The following is a 21,204-nucleotide window of genomic DNA, read 5'->3' as shown; positions in this document are numbered from 1 at the left end:
TTTGTAAATGGACAGTGACAACACTATAAGATAAAAAAAATAGCCACTACATAAGGGATCAGCCTAGGTGCTGAGGGCATAGGAGCAGGGCCCCTCTCTGTATACCACACGGTGGGGCTATCGGGATGTTTGAAAGAACAGATGGCTGAGTCCATGTTCAAGGTCCTGTGGCTGTGGGACACTTGCAGTAGTTGCAATGTTGCTTATGGTGGTGGTTAATGGTTAATACTCGTCCGAGCCATCAGGCCAGGCCTGAATTTCAGTGTGACATTTTACTCCTACTGAATAGTGGACTTCAGAGTTGAGGCAGACCTGGGTTTGAATCCCAGCTTTGTGATCTTGGTCATTTTAATCTCTCTGAGCCTGTTTCCTCCTCTGCAAAAACCAGAAAATCCAAGCCCATTGCTGTTGAGTGGATTCTGACTCATGGTGACCTTGTGTGTGATGGAGTAGAACTACTGCATAGGGTTTTCTTGGCTGTAATCTTTTTTTTTTTTTTAATTTTTTTTATTGTGCTTTAGATGAACGTTTACAGAGCAAATTAGTTTCTCATTAAACAATTAATACAGATATTGTTTTGTGACATTGGTTGCCAACGCTGTGACACGTCAACACTCTCCCCTTCTCGAACTTGTGTTCCCCATTTCCATTTGTCCAGCTTTCCTGTCCCCTCCTGCCTTCTTATCCTTGCTCCTGGGCTAGTGTGCCCGTTTGATCTCATATACATGGTTGTTTTATTCTTGTTTGTTTTATGGGCCTGTCTCATCTTGGGCTGAACCTCAGGAGCGACTTGAGTACTGAGTTAAAAGGTCTTGGCTGTAATCTTTACAGAAGCAGATTACCAGGCCTTTCTTCCGTGGTGCTGTTGTGTGGATTCAAACTACCCATCTTTCAGTTAGCAGCCCAGCACAAACTGTTTGTGCCACCCAGGGACCTCTCTCTGATGTGAAGTGGTGATATAATAACTGCATTGTGGGTTTGATGAGGGTTAAGTGGATAACATTAGTCATATTCTCATACTAGGGGCTCAATCAATGTTACTTCAGCTTGAAGAAGTTTAAATCCCAGGTGATTCATGAAACAGAATCTCAAAAGACAGGAGATAAAATGAATATCAAGGAGGAGCCCAGGAAGGGTTGTGATAGAAGGGGAGATGCAGTCCCTATAAGCGGACTCACAGCTGGAGCAGTGGTGGGAATGAGGGACCTGAGTCTAGACCTGATGAGGGTTGGTGGGAGGTTGCCAACCAGGAGTACACATAGGAGCCTCAGGTCCTTTAAAAACCTGCTGCTAAGTGGAAGGGGATTGTAGGCAGCAGGGTTGAATCTCCCCATCTGTCCAGTGTGCCCACTTTCTAGCTGCGGAGGGGGCGCAAAACTTCCCTGCCACCTTCACATCACATTCTCCCCTCTCCTGAGTGGAGCTGCCCCTTAGTTTAGCAAAAACAAGGTTTTTTTGTTTTGTTTTGTTTTGTTTTCAAGTGAAACTTTCTATAAAACCAACCAACCAACCAAAGAAAAGGAGCTTAGGGATGATTAGCGTGGGCTCAGATTCATTTGCTCTCCACCCCATCTTCCTAGGCTCCCACTCACTGACTCACAAACCCTGCCTGTTTCCTTTCCTCTGGGACTCCCTGGAAGGCCGGCACCCCACTGAGTCATCCCACCTGGATTCTTGCCTCTCCCCCAGCACAGAGAGTGTGTGTAGGGAAGAGAGCAGGGCTTTGGGGATCCCAGCTCTGGGTTCCACCGTGAATACCCTGTGTGACGTTGGGCAGGTCACATCACCTCTCTGGGCCTCAGTTTCTTCGTCTAAAAATGGGTGTAACACCTAGGCGAGTGTTTGGGGGTAGGACTTACTGATATAACTTGTGGAAGCTTCAGCACAGTGCCAGGCACACAGGGGCTCCGAAAGAGTTAACCCTCTTCATCCCAGCTCAGGACTGCCTGATGCTCTTGGTTTGTGTCCCTTCCTGCCTCCCCTTCAAAACTTCCTTCCTGCTTCCCAGTCCTCTGAGGATTGCAAGCCCCTGGTTTCAACCAGCAGTAGAGTTTGTAAGCACAGTTTACACCCTTTGCCCTCCGCCCTGCCCCCCTCCCCTCCGCAGCAGGCAGGGCAAGGGAGGCCCAGAGAAGGGGACAGGAGCTGGCGTAGGGCAGAGCTGGGCTGTCTTCGCGGTGCCTCTTCCACGAGTCTGGCCCGTCCTCCCCTTACCCTTCCCAATGCGGCCGGGGATGAGGAGCCCCGGGCGTCCGCCCTTACCGGAGAAGATCCTGCCGTCCCCAGTGAGGAGGGCGGCGCCCACAGGGAAGTGGCTGTAGGGGCAGTAGGCAGTCTTCTTGGCCTCGCGGCAGGACAGCAGCAGCCGCTGGACGTGCTCGGGCTCCAGGGCGCGGGCGGGACCCTTCTGTGCCATGTTGGTCCCTGTCTGGTCTCTGGGCGGAGGAGAGGAAACCCGAGCTGGCCCCAGCCAGCTGGGCTTGCAATTGCAGCTCCTCCCCTGGGGTGTGTCCCCGCCGCGAGGTCCGAGAGGCTCTCAGGTGCGTGGCCTTCGGAAAAGCCGGGTGGGACCAAGTCAGGGAGAGGAGAGGGCAGGGCCGTACCGAGGGTAAAGGTGCCAGGGGCAATCTCTAAATTACGCCCCCCTCCCAATGTCAAGATGAATGAATAGACGTTGATAGAGTGACGTATCAGTAGAAATGCCTTTCCCCTCTTGTCCAACTGTCTCAGTCAGGCGCCTTTCATGTTTGTGGCGCCTTGGAATGTCATGCCAAGCCTCGTCTGGCGTCCTCCTTTGGACCCGCCGGGGACAAGTGCATCCCTCTACCCCCGGTAGGCCTCTGAGGGGCACCTTGGGTGTGGGGTCAGAGGGTGTGGTGTGTGTCCCAGTGCTGGTGTGTGTTCCAATGTGGAAGGGTGTGACTGCTTCATAATCTGGCTTAGGGGCAGCTCTCACTGCTGACACACTGCTGGGTGAGTGAGGGCCTGTGTCACTATGAGCGGCGGGGCGCGGGGGGGGGGGCCGCTGTGTGGTGGGTGGCTGTGGACTCATACCGTTCCGGGAAGAACCTGCTGGGGGGATAAGTGTGAGGGCCTGGAGACCCAAGCTCCGAAACTTGATGGCCCTCAGTTTGTTGAATGACTTTTTCTCGCCTTCACTGAAGGAAGAGATGAGGCTGAAAGGGCAGGTCTGGGGCAATCACACTGGCTCTCTGAGTCATGAGGCATGAGGAACTGCAATAAGACCAAGGAGATTCTTTATTTTCATCCATTCTCCTTCCAGCTCCTCTCCTCTGCAACCCAGAACTCAAATGCTTCTCAACTGAAGGGGACCTTTGAGATCATCTACTTGGGCCCCCTTATCTTCTGGTTGCTAAAATGGACATGAGTTTGGTGCTTAAAAAAAGGGGGAGGAGATGTTTGCATACTGCCTCTGCCACTTTCCAGATGTACAACCTTTGGCAAGTCATTTGACCTCTCTGAGCCACAGTTTTCTCATCTAAGACCTTTCTACATCCTGGGATATATACGTACTTGAGCTTTGGAGTTTAGTAGACCCTGGTTTGATTCCTGGTTCTGCCATTTATTAACCATGTGGCCTTGGGAAGGTCACACTATCTCTCTGGGCCTCAGTCTTCTCATCTATAAAATGGGTGTACTAACAGTATCTCATTTACAGAGATGAGGATGGAATGAAATAATGCCTGCACGGTGAGCGTGGTTGGAGGATCCAGTGACTTCACAGTGTCAGCGCTCTTTGTGACTCCACACAATTGGGGTTATTGTCAGTGGCGTCACAAGGGTTGGTGTCACCCAGTGCAGTAACCAATGGTGTCACCCCCCTCCACGGACCTCCTCCCATACCAGACCATATGGAATCCTTAGTAATATTTTTTTGTATTGATGTTACTTGTAAATCGTAATTCCTGTATATCACTTCTTTTCCTTTAATTACTACTTCGCTCTCCAAAAGTTATTGATATAGGTTCACAAATACTAATTTCCACAATATTGTAGCTAAAACATCAGAAAACTTGACAAAATCAGCAACTATACAACTACCAGCAGCAACAAAAACAATGGTGAGTGCTTGTAGTGTGTGCAGACAAAACCACATGATTCGAAGCATCTTTGTAATTGAGTAATAATGACAGCTCTGACAGGAGGGCATTAAAAGGTTCAAAAAGTAAATTAGCACAGAGTTTTAGCCTTGTAGGTATTTTGATACATTTAAGCTGGGCTTACAAAAAATGTTTTTGTTGTTATAACTAACCACAGGAATGTTTTCATATATTAGAAGACATTTCTGCTGAAATACTGCAGAAAAATTTTATAGAAGGTCATTTTGGTGTCACCCCCTCTGATAGCGTTACCAGGTGTGATCTATACCCATGCACCCCCCTAGTGATGCCCCTGGTTATCGTCAAGTTTAGTCAAGACCAAAGAGGAGGGGCAGGACCCCTGCCAGATCATCCAGAGATGCCCATAGTCCCCCAGCAGGCAGGACAGCATCAGGGGCTTCTCTGAGGTGTCTGGGGAGGGGAGGGGACGAGGAGAGAAGGCAGCGTCTCCATCTCTGTGTCCTGCCTGAAGTCCTCAGCCACACAGACCGGCCCCCGGCTGGGCCCCTGTCAAAATGTGACAAAGGTTACCTTATATCCTCTTCCCTTCCTCTCACTTCCTTGCTTTTGATTCCTGCCCCCTTCATTCCACCCAAGAAGGAGCCCTGGTGGTGTAATTGTTAAGCGGGCTAGGCTCTAATCAAAAGGTCAGGGGGTTCGAAACTACCAGGGGCTCTGTGGGAGAAAAGACCTGGTAATCTAGATTGCAATCTAGGAAACCCTATGGGATAGTTCTACTCTGTCATCTGGGGTCTATATGAGCTGGAAGTGATTTGATGGCACACAACAACAACCATCCCACCCAGCCCTCAGAGAATCAGCTGATTCCCTCCTGCCTGCTGGGGCTGAGGGCTCACACCCTTCGGTTGCACTTTCTTCCTTGATCTGCATCTTTGGCTTCTGGACTGGGTTGGTGAGAAGGGACTGGCAGAGAAAGCAGTGGGAAGGCTCCCCTGCCTCCACCATCTCCTAAGGCCCAGGGACCTCAAAGACCCCTCGCCCAAGATAGCAACAAAGGAAGTCCTGGGCCAATGTGTATCCACTCATCATGGGCACTAGTGACAGAGCTTTTGGGAGACAAGTACAGTTATAAGTGGGGAAATGGTTATGGTGCCCTCCTGGTCCGCCAGGCCTGTCAGAGACCACGGTAAACAGTCTTGTTCCTGTTCCCTGTCCTGCCGTGGCGCACCCCACCTCAGGCCAGCCCCGCCCAGGCTAGAGATTGAACTCCTTGGTCCCACAAGGAGAATTGGATGGCCTCCGAGGCTAATTATGGCCCTTGGCACTTCCAAAGCCCTTTACCAGCAGGTTATCATAAATAGAGACAGCGCCCATTGAAAACTCAGCTCTATGGAGCTTGGAGGCAGCGGTGGCTCTAAAATTCCTTATAGAGGGACTTGGGGTGGTCATCTGGATAGAAAGGAAGAGTGGGTCGGAGACTTGCTTAGAGCTACATTATAGATCAACAGTGTTAACGGCATTTTAAAACATGCTTTTACATAAAAGGAAAGTTAATTGCCCAGATCAATGAATAAGAACATCTAAAGATGGTGTTTTGAGTGGTGGTGGAAATTATCAAACCCCCTCCTACCCCACCCCACCTTTCCTCTTCGAGGAGCCCCACCTGGGCTCTCTGTGTTAGAGGCCAGGTGCCATTCACTCATTTATTCATTCAATGAACAGTTACTCATAATAATAGTTAATAACACTTGTTTAGCACTTTGTGTGTGCCAGGCACTGTGCTAAATGCATTATTTGAATAATTTCATTGACTCCTCACCACAAAGTGGACAAGAAGCTGTGGTGGCACAGTGGTTAAACGTTCAGCTGCAAACCAAAAGTCAGTAGTTCAAACCCACCCAGTGGCTCTGTGCAAAAGAAGATTTGGTGCTATGTTCCCATAAAGATTACAGCCAAGAATACCGTATGGGGCAATTCTACTCTGTCACATGGGGTCATTATGAGTCAGAATTGACTTGGTGGCACACAACAACAAGGTAAACACATGCTATTGCTGTTCATATTTTACTGATGAAGACACTTGGGCTCATGGAGATCGGAGCCTCAGAAATGGATCTCAAACTCAATTTGTTTGCCTCTGTCTGAATCCTTGGCTTTCATCTATCCCAGGACTCATGTGGAGCTGCTGTGATGGATGACAAGGGGTACAGGCCTCGGCATCAGACTAACCAGTTTAAATCCTCCTTCTCCCACATATTACCAGCCATGGACCTAGGCAAGTTAGCACATGGCTCTGTGCCTCTCTCTCCTCATTTATACGATAGGGCAACACTAGCGCTCACCTATGATGGACCATGATGGCTAGAGTTTTATGCTGCCCAGGAAGGTTTTCTGTTTCTTTTATCTTTTTTCCCTTTAGGGGGTATCTCCTGGTGGGGCTGTCAATCATTGTGCTCCCACCCCTGGCCTAGGTATAGGCAGTTGACACAGGACGGGCCAATCAGAGACCACATTTTTCTGCTGAGTGAGTAGGAATGCCAGTTGTGCCCATTGTGGTTGCTAAGCCAGGAGGATGTGACTACTGCTGACAGTTAGCTTGCCCTCTGTAGAGAAAGCCTACATTCAAAGTGAAGCCAAGTGGAGAGAAGCATAGTTCAGAGATGCTTGTAATTGCCTTGTGTCCTTGGTGTTCTTCATTCTCCTTTGATCCAGGTGGGTTGAGACCAATTGATGCATCTTAGATGGCTGCTTGCTAGCATTTAAGACCCCAGACGTTACTCTTCAAAGTGGGATGCAGAATGTTTTTTTAATAGATTTTATTATGCCAGTTGACTTAGAAGTCCCCTGAAACCATGGTCCCCAGACCCCTGCCCCTGCTACGCTGGCCTTCGAAGCATTCAGTTTATTCAGGAAACTTCTTTGCTTTTAGTTTTGTCCAATTGTGCTGACCTCCCCTGTATTGTGTGCTGTCTTTCCCTTCACCTAAAGTAGTTCTTATCTACTATCTAATTAGTGAACACCGTCTCCCACCCTCCCTCTCTCCCCCCTCTTGTAACCACGAAAGAATGATTTCTTCTCAGTTTAAACTATTTCTCAAGATCTTATAATAGTGGTCTTATACAGTATTTGTCTTTTTGCAACTGACTAATTTCACTCAGGATAATGCCTTCCAGGTTCCTCCATGTTATGAAATGCTTCACAGATTCCTCACTGTTCTTTATTGATACATAGTATTCCATTGTGTGAATATACCATAATTTATTTATCCATTCATCCATTGATGGGCACCTTGGTTGCTTCCATCTTTTTGCTATCGTAAACAGTGCTGCAATAAACATGGGTGTGCTTATATCTGTTCATGTAAAGGCTCTTATTTCTCTAGGATATATTCCAAGGAGTGGGATTGCTGGATCGTACTGTAGTTCTATTTCTAGCTTTTTAAGGAAGCGCCAAATCGATTTCCAAAGTGGCTGTACCATTTGAAATTCCCACCAGCAGTGTAGAAGTGTTCCAATCTTTCCACACCCTCTCCAACATTTATTATTTTGTGTTTTTTGGACTAATGCCAGCCTTGTTGGAGTGAGATAAAATCTCATTGTAGTTTTGATCTGCATTTCTCTAATGGCTAATGATCATGAACATTTCCTCATGTATCTGTTAGCTACCTGAATGTCTTCTTTAGTGAAGTGTCTATTCATATCTTTTGCCCATTTTTTAATTGGGTTATTTGTCTTTTTCCAGTTGAGTTTTTGCAGTATCATGTAGATTTTAGAGATTAGGCACTGATCAGAGATGTCATAGCTAAAAACTTTTTCCCAGTCTTTTTACTCTTTTGGTGAAGTCTTTGGATAAGTATAAGTGTTTGATTTTTAGGAGCTCCTAGTTATCTAGTTTTTCTTCTGCATTCTTTATAATGTTTTGTATACTGTTTATGCCATGTATTAGGGCTCCTAATGTTGTCCCTATTTTTTCTACCATGATCTTTATTGTTTCAGATTTTATATTTAGGCCTTTGATCCGTTTTGAGTTAGTTTTTGTGCATGAAGTGAGGTATGGGTCTTGTTTCATTTTTTTGCAGATGGATATCCAGTTATTCCAGCACCATTTGTTAAAAAGACTGTCTTTTCCCCATTTAATTGTTTTGGGGCCTTTGTCAAATATCGACTGCTCATATGTGGATGGATTTATGTCTGGATTCTCCATTCTGTTCCATTGGTCCATGTATCTGTTGTTGTACCAGTACCAGGCTGTTTTGACTACTGTGGCGGTATAATAGGTTCTAAAATCAGGGAAAGTAAGGCCTCCCACTTTGTTCTTCTTTTTCAGTAATGCCTTATTTATCCAGGGCCTCTTTCCCTTCCATATGAAATTGGTGATTTGTTTCTTCATCTCATTAAAGAATGTCCTTGGGATTTGGATCGGAATGGCATTAAGTGTATAGATCGCTTTTGGTAGAATAGATATTTTTATAACGTTAAGTCTTCCTATCCACGAGGAAGGTATGTTCTTCCACTTACGTAAATCTCTTTCGGTTTCTTGCAGAAGTGTACTGTAGTTTTCTTTGTATAAGTCTTTTACATCTCTGGTAAGATTTATTCCTAAGTATTTTATCTTCTTGGGGGCTACTGTAAATGGCATTGATTTGGTGATTTCGTCTTCGATGTTCTTTTTGTTGGTGTAGAGGAATCCAACTGATTTTTGTATGTTTATCTTGTATCCCGATACTCTGCTGAACTCTTCTATTAGTTTCAGTGGTTTTCTTGAGGATTCCTTAGGGTTTTCTGTGTATAAGATCATGTCATCTGCAAATAGAGATACTTTTACTTCTTCCTTGCCAATCCGGATGCGCTTTATTTCTTTATCTAGCCTAACTGCTCTGGCTAGGACTTCCAGCACAATGTTGAATAAGAGTGGCGATAAAGGGCATCCTTGTCTGGTTCCCGATCTCAGTGGGAATGCTTTCAGGCTCTCTCCATTTAGGGTGATGTTGGCTGTTGGCTTTGTATAAATGGCCTTTATTATGTTGAGGAATTTTCCTTCTATTTCTATTTTGCTGAGAGCTTTTATCATAAATGAGTGTTGAACTTTGTCAAGTGCCTTTTCTGCATCAATTGATAAAATCATATGATTCTTATCTTTTGTTTTATTTATGTGGTGGATTACATTAATTGTTTTTCTAATGTTGAACCATCCCTGCATACCTGGTATAAATCCCACTTGGTCATGGTGAATTATTTTTTTGGTATGTTGTTGAATTCTATTGGCTAGAATTTTTTTTGAGGATTTTTGCATCTACATTCATGAGGGATATAGGTCTATAATTTTCTTTTCTTGTGGTGTCTTTACCTGGTTTTGGTATCAGGGATATGGTGGCTTCATAGAATGAGTTTGGTAGTATTCCATCCTTTTCTATGCTCTGAAATACCTTTAGTTGTAGTGGTGTTAACTCTTCTCTGAAAGTTTGGTAGAACTCTGCAGTGAAGCTGTCTGGACCAGGGCTTTTTTTTGTTGGGAGTTTTTTTATTACCTTTTCAATCTCTTCTTTTGTTGTGGGTCTATTCAGTTGTTCTTCCTCTGCTTGTGTTAGTTTAGGTAGGTAGTGTGTTTCTAGGAATTCATCCATTTCTTCTAGATTTTCAAATTTGAGTATAGTTTTTCACGGTAATCTGATATGATTCTTTTAATTTCAGTTGGGTCTGTTGTAATATTGCCCATCTCATTTCTTATTCGGGTTATTTGCTTCCTCTCCTGTTTTTCCTTTGTCAGTTTGGCCAGTGGTTTATCAATTTTGTTGAGTTTTTCAAAAAACCAGCTTTTGGCCTTGTTAATTCTTTCAATTGTTTTTCTGTTTGCTATTTCATTTAGTTCAGCTCTAATTTTTATTATTTGTTTTCTTCTGGTGCCTGTGGGTTTCTGTTGTTGCTCTCTTTCTATTTGTTCAAGATGTAGGGATATTTCTTTGATTTTGGCCCTTTCTTTTTTGGATGTGTACATTTATTGTTATAAATTGACCTCTGAGCACCGGTTTTGCTGTGTTCCAAAGGTTCTGACAGGAAGTGTTTTCGTTCTCATTGGATTCTCTGAATTTCTTTATTCCATCCTTAATGTCTTCTATGATCCAGTTTTTTCTGAGCAGTGTATTGTTCAGTTTCCAAGTGTTTGATTTCTTTTCCCTGCTTTTCCTGTTACTGATTTCCACTTTTATGGCCTTATGGTCAGAGAAGATGCTTTGTAATATTTCAATGTTTTGGATTCTGCTAAGGCTTGCTTTATGACCTAATACGTGGTCTATTCTAGAGAATGTTCCATGTGCACTAGAAAAGAAAGTATAGTTGGTTGCTGTTGGGTGGAATGTTCTGTATACGTCTACGAGGTCAAGTTGGTTGATTGCGGCATTTAGATCTTCCGTGTCTTTATTGAGCTTCTTTCTGGATGTCCGGTCCTTTACAGAAAGTGATGTGTTGAAGTCTCCTGCTATTATTGTGGCGCTATCTATCTCACTTTTCAATGCCGATAGAGTTTGTTTTATGTATCTTACAGCCCTGTCATTGGGTGCATAAATATTTAATGTGGTTATATTATTATATAATCTTTGAATCATTATATAGTGTCCTTCCTTATCCTTTCTGATGGATTTAACTTTAAAATCTATTTTGTCAGAAATTAATATTTCCACTCCTGCTCTTTTTTGATTGTTGTTTGCTTGATATATTTTTTCTCTATCCTTTTTTAGTTTGTGTCTCTAAGTCTAAGGTGTGTCTCTTGTAGGCAGCATTTAGATGGATCTTGTTTTTTAATTCATTTTGCCACTCTCTGTCTCTTTATTGGTGCATTTAGTCCATTTACATTCAGGGTAATTATGGATAGGTATGAATTTAGTGCTATCATTTCGATGTCTTTTTTTGTGTGTTGACAGTTTCTTTTTCCCACTTGATTTTATGTGCTGAGTAGGTTTTCTTTATGTATTGTCCTTTCCTCATATATATTGTTGATTTTGTTTCTGCAGAGTCTGTCTTTTTCCCTTGTATTTTATTTTGATGAGTAGGATAGTTTGTCTTCTTTGTGGTTACCTTATTATTTACCTCTATTTTTCTAAATTTAAAACTAACTTTTATTTCTTTGTATTGCTGTATCTTCCTCTCCATATGGAAGGTGTATGATTATATTTCTTAGCCCCTCTTTATTATTTTAATGTTGTCTTCTTTTATATAATAACATCGCCGTTGCCCTGTGTTGGGCTTTTTTTTTATAATCTTGCTTTGTTTTTTTGGATTTCCTTGTCTAGGTTGACTTCTGGTTGCTCTGCCCAGTGTTCTAGTCTTGGGTTGATACCTGATATTACTGATTTTCTAACCATAGAACTCCCTTTAGTATTTCTTGTAGTTTTGGTTTGGTTTTTACGAATTCCCTCACCTTATTTATTTGTCTTAATTTCACCTTCATATTTAAGAGACAGTTTTGATGGATATATGATTCTTGGCAGGCAATTTTTTTCCTTCAATTTTTTAAATATGTCATCCCATTGTCTTCCTGCCTGCATGGTTTCTGCTGAGTAGTCCGAGCTTATTCTTATTGGCTCTCCTTTGTAGGTGACTTTTCTTTTATCCCTCGCTGCTCTTATAATTGTCTCTTTATCTTTGGTTTTGGCAAGCTTAATTATAATATGTCTTGGTGACTTCCTTTTAAGATCTACCTTATGTGGAGTTCCATGAGCATCTTGGATAGATATCTTCTCATCTTTCACAATATCAGGGAAGTTTTCTGCCAACAAATCCTCAACAATTTTCTCTGTATTTTCTGTTATCCCTCCCTGTTCTGGTACTCCAAACACTCATAGGTTATTTCTCTTGATAGAGTCCCACAGGATTCTTAAGGTTTCTTCATTTTTTTTAATTCCTTTATCTGATTTTTCTTCAAATATATTAGTGCCAAGTGATTTATCTTCAAGTTCAGAAATTCTAGCTTCTACTTGCTCAATTCTGCTTCTCTGACTTTCTATTGAGTTATCTAATTCTGAAATTTTATTGTTAATCTTCTGAATTTCTGATTGCTGTCTGTCTGGATTTTTCCAGCTTATTAAACTTTTCGTTATGTTCCTGAATAATCTTTCTAATTTCTTCAGTTGCTTTATCTGTGTGTTCCTTGGCTTGTTCTGCATATTGCCTCATTTCCTTCCTGATGTCTTGAAGGGCTCTGTATATTAAACTTTTGTATTCTGCATCTGGTAATTCCAGGAATGCACTTTCATCTAGAAGATCCCTGGATTCTTTGTTTTGAGAGCCTGTTGAGGTGATCATGGCCTGTTTCTTTATGTGACTTGATATTGACTCTTGTCTCCGAGCCATCTATAAGTTATTATATTAGTTTATGTTTGCTTACTGTGTCATAGCTGCTTGCTTTGTCTTGTTTTGGTATATACCTATGGGTTGCTTGAGTGAGCTAGCTTGATTATTTTTGCCTTTGGAGCTCTGGTGTCCTGTCCCCAGCTGGCTAGAGCTGTTATCAGGTATATCAGTCTAGCAGTCCATTCAGTTTTCTTGTATGAATTCAGCTCAGGTTTCCAGGTAGCTGATATCAAGTGTATAGTACAGGTTCTGTCCTACAGTCTTAGAGGGGCAGGGGTGATTGGCATATATACTGGTATCTGATTGCAGCAGGGGGTCATGCTCTGAACAAGGCAGGGGCCCGAGAACCGACCCCCGAGTGTCTCTGAGGAAAACACGTCTCTGTTCCCTACAGCGTGGTGGTAGGTGGATTCTGCAGAGGGACCATGGGCACCCAAAGTTTTTGTTGTAAGGGCTGGGAGGTACCAGTTATCCCTGGGCCCCTGTCGCGGGTGGCTGGGTGACCCAAGTGGAGCTACCAGTCCTTAGGTCCCTGATGTGGGTAGGCGAGGACCTTGTTTAATAGGCAAAGCAATGGCAAACGTCAAACACCTCCCTCTCCACCGCACAGCTGAAATGGTTGGAGTTTGCCAACAAGGGCCTATTCTCCCAAAATAGGTCCACACAGGTCCATGCAGAAGGGAAAGGTGTTCAAGGTCCATGGACAGTGTATGCCTGGACAGGAGCCGCTTCTGTCCTGAGCTCCCCTGGTTAATGGAGCTAGCAAATTATCTTTTCCCCCCAGTTGCAAATGTTTTCCTTCCCCAAGGCTGGGATGACGGCTCTAGGTGCTCACCAGGGTCTATCTCAGGCCCAGGGATTCGCTGGCTTGGGGGTGGGGATGCGTGTGTGTGGTAAAATATACGCAAGTACTTAGATTTTACCGAGAGCGCTCTACTCCTCAGGTCCCGGAGGTGTGAGTGGGCTCTGTGGCTGGTGGTTCTCCCTGAGGAAACTGGGGCCGAACGCTAAGACCAGCCCACCGCCACTGCTGCCGCTATGGGAATGGTGCCTGAGGGCTTCCTGCGATTCAAGTCTGGTAACTCCTCTCCACTTCTGAATGGTCTCTTTCTGCCCCTGCCCCTCAGTTCGTTGTCTAAGCTTGCCTTTGAAGCTCAGGGCTCCCAGCTTGTCACAAATATACTCGTTTCACTTGTTTTTTTGGGTCTTTGTTGTAAAGAGGGCTCGACAGAGGCGTCTGTCTATTCCGCCATCTTGGCTCCGCCTCGCCAGATGTTTGGTTTTAAGAAAAAAATTAAACTATTAATTCAATTTCTTTAAAGATTTTAGGCATATTCAGGTTTTCTACTTCTTGATACCAATGACCATGAAGATGGCACAGGACTGGGCAACATTTCGTTCTGTTATACCTAAGGTCACCATGAGTTAGAGCCGACTTGATGGCAACTAACAACATTTCTCCTTGAGTCATTTTTGGTAAGCCAGATTTTTGTTGTTGTTGTTTTTAAAAGATATTTTGTCCATTTCAGCTAAGTTTTCAAAATTCTTGGCATAAAGTTATATATAGTATTCTGTTATTATCTTTGAAATCTCTAGTCAGTCTTTGTGACTTAGCACATAGTTGATCTTTGTGAATGTTTCGTAAATGCAGGAATATTTGTGAATTTCAGGTTTGTTGGGTATGAAATTCTTCTCTATGATGTTTAGAACTTATTAATCATGCTCTTCAAAAACGTATCTTTCTTATTTGTGTCTAATTGATGTATCAGTTTCTGGGAGAGGTTTGTTGAAAACTTCTAAACTATGATTATTCATTTATGTATTTTTCTTGTATTCCTGCCTGTTGTTGCTTTGTATCTTTTGATTTTCTTTTTGATATTGTTAGGTGCATATATGTTTGTAATCATTATATCTTCTTGGACTATTATTCCATTTACTTATTATAGTGTTCCTTTTTTGTTTCTCATTTTTTTTTTAACTTATATCCCTTTCTCCCTGATATTAATGTTCATAACCTCGGAATCCCTTTATTTTAGGAGTTCTTGACCTTTATTTTACCATAGGCCCCTTTGGCAGCCTGGTGAGGCCTATGAACCTCTTTTCAAAAATAATGTTTTTAAACTAATTTAAATTTTAAAATATATAAGATAAACTGCATAGAATTGTAAAGCAAATCAATTATATTCAAAGTTATCAGAATATTTAAAATATTTGTGATATCATTATATGTACTCTTTTATTAATGCATTGAATAACAGTATCTAAGAGGAGGTCTAATAACTACGGTGATTTTGAAGTAGTGATATGATTAAAAGATATTTTGAGATACTGCAATGAAGTGAAATGAAAATATTTGTGATTTATATTGGTGACAAAATCATAGATAACTTAATATTACCATGATTTGTTGTCTATGCCTATAAATGACAGAGAAACTAAATTCTAGTTAGAGGTTAGTGAAAATAGAGGCAATTTCTTCCAAGTTCATGGACTCTCTGAATTTTATCCAAGGACTCACTGACAGTCCATGGGCCCGAAGGTAAGAACCCTTGTACTATTTTCAATTTTTTGATTTCCCTTTGTTGTAAATGAGTCTCTTATAGATGACATATTACTGCCTTTAAAAATACTTCTGCACTGCTGGTGGAAGTATAAAATGGTACAACCAACCACTTTGGAAATTGATTTGGCAGTTCCTTAAAAAACTAGAAATAGAACTACCATACGATGCAGCAATCCCACTCCTTGGAATCTATCCTAGAGAAATAAGAGTCTTTACACGAACAAATACATGCACACCCATGTTCATTGCAACACAATTTACAATAGCAAAATGATGGAAACAACCAAGGTGCCCATCAGTGGATGAATGGATAAATAAATTATGGTATATTCATACAATGGAATACTACACATCAATAAAGAACATTGATGAATCCGTGAAACATTTCATAACATGGAGGAATCTGGAAGGCATTATGCCAAGTGAAATTAGTCAGTTGCAAAAGGACAAATATTGTGTGAGACCACTATTATAAGAACTCAAGAAATAGTTTAAACACAGAAGAAAATATTCTTTGATGGTTATGAGGGTGGGGAGGGAGGGAGGAAGAGGGGTATTCACTAGTTAGATAGTAGACAAGAACTATTTTCGGTGAAGGGAAAGACAACACACAATATAGGAGAGGTCAGCGCAACTGGACTAAACCAAAAGCAAAGAAGTTTCCTGAATAACCAAACGCTTTGAAGGCCAGCGTAGCAGGGGTGGGGCTTTGGGGACCATGGTTTCAGGGGACCTTGGTCAATTGGCTTAACAAAATCTATTAAGAAAACTTTCTGCATCCCACTTTGTAGAGTGGTGTCTGGGGTCTTAAACACTAGCAAGCAGTCATCTAAGATTCATCTGTTGGTCTCAACCCACCTGGAGCAAAAGAGAATGAAGAACACCAAAGACACAAGGTAATTATGAGCCCAAGAGACAGAAATGGCCACAAAAATCAGAGACTCCATCAGCCTGAGACCGGAAGAACTAGATGGTGCCGAACTACAACCAATGACTCCCTGACAGGGAACACAACACAGAATCCCTGAAGGAGCAGGAGAGCAATGGGATGCAGACCACAAATTCTCGTCAAAAGACCAGACCGAGATTAGACTGGTCTGACTGAGACTAGAGGGACCCCAGACGTCATGGTCCTCAGACGTCATGGTCCCCAGACCTTCTGTTAGCCCAAGACTGGAACCATTCCCAAAGGCAACTCTTCAGACAGAGACTGGACTGGACTATAAGATAGAAAATGATAACGATGAGGACTGAGCTTCTTGGATTAAGTAGACACATGAGATTACGTGGGCAGCTCCTGTCTGAAGAGGAGACGAGAAGGCAGAGGGGGACAGAAGCTGACTGATTGGACATGAAAATACCGGGTGGAGAGAAGGACTGTGCTGTCTCATTAGCGGGAGAGCAACTAGGAGTATATAGCAAGGTGTATATAAATTTTTGTATGAGAGGCTGATTTGATTTGTCAACTTTCACTTAAAGCACAATAAATTTTTTTTTAAATCTTCTGAATGTCTCTGTCTTTTGATCAGATAGTTCAATCCACTTACATTTATTGCAATTATTGCTGTACTTGAAGTTTTTTCCTGCCATCTTATTTTAAGTATAAATTAGAATTAGATTTGACTGTATACTATGCTATTGTTGTTGTTAGGTACCATCGAATCAGTTCTGACTCGTAGTGACCCTATGAACAACAAAATGAAACACTGCCCAGTCCTGCACCATCCTCACAATCATTGCTATGTTTGAGCCCATTGTTGCAGCCACTGTGTCAATCCATCTCATTGAGGGTCTTCTTCTTTTTCATTGACCCTCTACTTTACCAAGCACAATGTCCTTCTCCAGGGATTGGTCCCTCCTGATAACATGTCCAAAGTACATGAGATGAAGTCTTGCCATCCTTTATTCTAAGCAGCATTCTGGCTGTACTTCTTCCAGGATAGATTTGTTCGTTCTTCTGGCAGACCATGGTATATTCAAAATTCTTCACCAACACTGTAATTCAAAGGCATCAATTCTTCATCAGTCTTCCTTGTTCATTGTCCAACTTTGGCATGTATATGAGGTAATTGAAAATACTATGGCTTGTTAGGTGCATTTTAGTCCTTAAAGTGACATCTATTATCTGTATAAAACAAACAAACAAAAAAACCCAAACCCAGTGCCGTCGAATAGAAAACTCCAAATAATAGTGTTTGAATAAGATAGAATTTTCTTTCTCTTTCAGTCTAAGACTAGTATGGTAGCTCCATAGTCATCAGGGACTCAATTTCTACCGTCTTAGCTTGTAGCTTCTATCTTCAACTTCATCTCATGATCTAAGATGGCAACTGGAAATTTAACCTTCACATCCTCACCCCAAACATCAGACAGGAAAACAGGTAGAGGGGTAGAAGGATTGCAGCTCCACTTACATTTCATTAGCTTGAACGAAGGAAGCTGCAAAGTGTTGTATTTTGGCTGGATACATTGATGACCTGAAATAAATCAGGATTCTGTTAGTAAGGAAGAAGTGGACGGTAGATACTGGGTGGCTATTAGCAGTCTCTGCTTTAGTCTTCCCACCACAGCTAAGTGCCCAAGTACCCAGAGCAGCGGCTCTGAGCCTTCAGTGTGGTGCCTGAGCCTGAGAGGAGCAGCCTGCCATCTGGTGGCGGGTTGGTTACATAGGATCCCTTTCATTATGGAGGCAGTTGCCCTCACTGGAATAGACCATTTCTTCTAGCTATGAGTGTGCGTTCTCTGTCTGACATACCTCCACTCGCCAATCTTTTGACCAGTTCTGACACCAGCCATCTCTCCCATGGCACTCTAATTCTCTGCTGGGTTCGGTAATTGCTAGCAACATCATTCATGGTTTTATGAATGTCTTATTCACAGTCAAAAAACTAAAGCCAAACCTGTTGCCATCAAGTCAATTCTGACTCATAGTGACCCTATAGGACAGAGTATGATGACCCCCTAGGGTTTCCAAGGAGCCGCTGGTGGATTTGACTGTATATTATGCCAACCTCTTAGCAAACTGAGCTCTTAACCACTGTGCCACCAGGGCTCCTATTCACAATCATGGCTGCCCAAAACAACAACCGGAAGCCTCATTTTTCATCAAAAGAAGTGAGTGTAGCAGATGAACGTGGAATTCACCCGTTTCACCACATACTCTGTCACCAGAATCATCTGGCTTTATGGGATGGTGACATGGCCTATTGAGACTTTTTAAGTTCCATCTAGGAGATAACCTTGTATGAATTTGAAATGCTGTCCTAAAGGATTTGGCATATGTTCTGAATCATCAACCAATATAATCTGATGTCCCTCCCTTTGCTAACATCCATGGATTGATGAATCTTGGGTTGAATAACTCACAAAACATTCGCTTCCCTTCCTCAAGACCTTGGGCTCTGCTAATTTAGAGGTTTTAGTATGCAAAGGAAGAATGTTTCCACCAAGAAACGCCACAGAGGTTCCACTGACTTGGAAGTTGAGACTCATACCCAGGCGTTTCAGACTCTATGGCATGCCACTGAATGAACAGGCAAAAAGCAAGAGAGGGGAGATTCTGTGTTGCTGGAGTGATCGATTATGGTAATCAAGGGGAAATATAGTTGCTGTTGCATAAGGGAATAGGGAGAAGCATGTTTCTGGATCCTGTGAAATCCTCTGGGGTGCCTTCTAACTCCGTGCCCAATGGTAAAAATTAATGGCAGATAACAGCAACCCAGTATAGGCAGGACAAGCATGGGCTCAGCTTCCTCCTGAATGAAGTTCAGTTGATCTTGCTGGGTAAAAACCTCTGGCCACATGAGGTGCTTGCTGAGGACAAAGAGAAAATGCAATGGGTAGTAGAGGAAGGATGTTATAAATGCCTCATGACTTGTGCAAGAAATGAGAATTATAGTACTTATCCATATTTTCCTCCTTCCTTGCTATGTTGTGCATATATTTATTGTTAATTCTTTCTCTCTTCCCTCTACCATTTTGTATAGAACTGTTTTCTGATGATAAACTTTATAATTTAGTACATAGATTGCAGAATATCAAGGTGGTATGGTGACTAAACTAGAGAAGAAGTGAACATCACCTAGACATCCTTGAAGCTGGATCTAGATGCAATAACTGCTGGGGCTTTAGATGTTCCTTTCCAAGGAAAGGATAAGAGTGTTCCTGCTTGAGATCTATTTGCATTAGGTTGAGTGGTAGCCTGTTGCAGTCGTTTATGCCTATTTTTACACAAATAATGCACATGTTATACATTTTTTGCCAACTGCGTAACCCTCCCCATGCTATTTTCATAAGCACACTATGCCACGCATTATACGTGTGAACACATTATTTACTTGGGTGTGTTATTTGCAAAAAAATATGGTAAGTATGGAAGGTTGTGTACAAATGGATGTTGAAGTACTAAAGGAGTGGACTATGGCAATTAATGAAGACTAAACTGACTCAGCACCCCTCCAAGTCTCCTTCTGTCATGACTTCTTATACTATGCAAGCTGTGTAAAAATAGTAATAGTAGTAGTAATAGTGATAGTAGCCTCAGAACCTGTCTAACTTCAGTGAGAATAAAGACCAGGATCAGCCCAAACTGATGCCCATGAGGTGGAGGTCAGACATACCTCCTATTTCCAAACTTTTTACCAATTCTGACACCAGCCCTCCCTCCCACGTCACACTCTACTTCTCTGCTGGGTTCAATAATTAGCTGCAATGGCCACACAGAACTCACAGACCATACTTACAGTTAAGTGGTTTATCAGGAAAGCCCTCCTGAAGACAAGAGCACATGCCTCCCTTCTTCAGTACGTAAGGCTTTCTTGACTGTACTTTTAATGGAAGCAAATCATCAGGCCTTTCTTTTGCACCACAGCTGGGTAAGTTTGAACTGTCAACCTTTCGGTTGGTAATTGAGTGCAAACAATTTGCACCACCAATTGTGTGGCATTGAGTCAATTCCAACTTATAGCGATCCTATGTGACACAGTAGAACTGCCCCATAGAGTTTCCTAGGTTGTAATCTTTATGGGGGCAGATCACCAGCTCTTTTCTCCAGCAGAGCTGCTGGTGAGTTCCAACCACCAACTTTTTGGTTAGTAGCCAAGTGCTTAACCCTTGTGCCACCAGGGCTCCCTTTTTTGTACCACCTAGGGACCTACTTATTCAATCTTTATGCTGAGCAGATAAACCCAAGAAGCTAGACTATATGAAGAAGAATGTGGCATCAGGATAGGAAGAAAACTCATTAACAACCTATGATATGCAGATGACAAAACCTTGCTTGCTTAAAAAGGACTTGAACCACTCACTGACGAAGATTAAAGACCACAGGCTTCGGTAAGAATTACGCCTCAACATAAAGAGAATGAAAATCCTCATAACTGGACCAATAAGCCACATCATGATAAAGAGAGAAAAGATTGAAGTTGTCAAGGATTTAATTTTACTTGGATCCACAATCAATGCCCACGGAAGCAGCAGTCAAGAAATCAAACGACGTATTGTATTGGGCAAATCTGCTGCAAAAGACCTCTTTAAAGTGTTAAGAAGCAAAGATGTCACTTTCAGGACTAAGGTGCACCTGACCCAAGCCATGGTATTTTCAATCGCCTCATGCATGTGAAAGCTTCACAGTGAATAAGGAGGTCTGAGGAAGAATTGGTGCCTTTGAATTATGGTGTTGGTGAAGAATGAGAAAATCTATCTTGGAAGAAGTACAGCCAGAATGAAGAAGCAAGGATGGTGAGACATCATCTCATGTACTTTGGACATGTTATCAGGAGGGACTAACTCTTGGAGGAGGACATGATGCTTGGTAAAGTAGAGGGTCAGTGAAAAAGAGGAAGATCCTCGATTAGATGGATTGACACAGTGGCTGCAACAACGGGCTTGAATATGGCGAGGGAGAGGTCAGTGTTCTGTTCTGTTGTCCATGGGGTCGCTATGAGTTGGAACTGACTTGATGGCACCTAACAACAACAACAACAGGTATCTAATTACAGGCAAAGTGGGTAATAAGCCATTTAGGGTCAGTCTTCCCAAAGGGGCCTCACTTCATAAATAGAAGCTGTGTCTTCCACAGAGACTGGCAGAAGAGTCCCACTTTAGGTAAGAGGGATTGCGAAGGCCTTTCTGAGGAAATGACTTTGTAAGCTGAGGCCAGGAGAAAGGAGGTGACTGGCGTGTTCTCTACTGTCCCCTTAGTGCCTCACACAGC

General features: G+C 42.6%; 1 protein-coding gene across 1 annotated transcript in view; it reads right to left on the bottom strand.

Moving 5' to 3' along the window:
* CDA (cytidine deaminase) overlaps positions 1-2,464 on the bottom strand; it is a 30,466-nt gene extending 28,002 nt beyond the window's left edge. The window contains exon 1 of the mRNA XM_003413426.4: positions 2,263-2,464. Coding sequence (XP_003413474.1) covers positions 2,263-2,416 — 154 coding nt within the window. The 5' untranslated portion in view covers positions 2,417-2,464. The remainder of the gene's footprint in view (positions 1-2,262) is intronic.
* Between the last annotated feature and the right edge of the window lie 18,740 nt (positions 2,465-21,204).

This window comes from Loxodonta africana, chromosome 3 (genome assembly GCF_030014295.1).
Source record: "Loxodonta africana isolate mLoxAfr1 chromosome 3, mLoxAfr1.hap2, whole genome shotgun sequence".
Lineage (NCBI taxonomy): Eukaryota > Metazoa > Chordata > Mammalia > Proboscidea > Elephantidae > Loxodonta > Loxodonta africana.
Note: the sequence above shows the minus strand (reverse complement) of the source record. Positions and strands in the feature narration are given on the sequence as shown.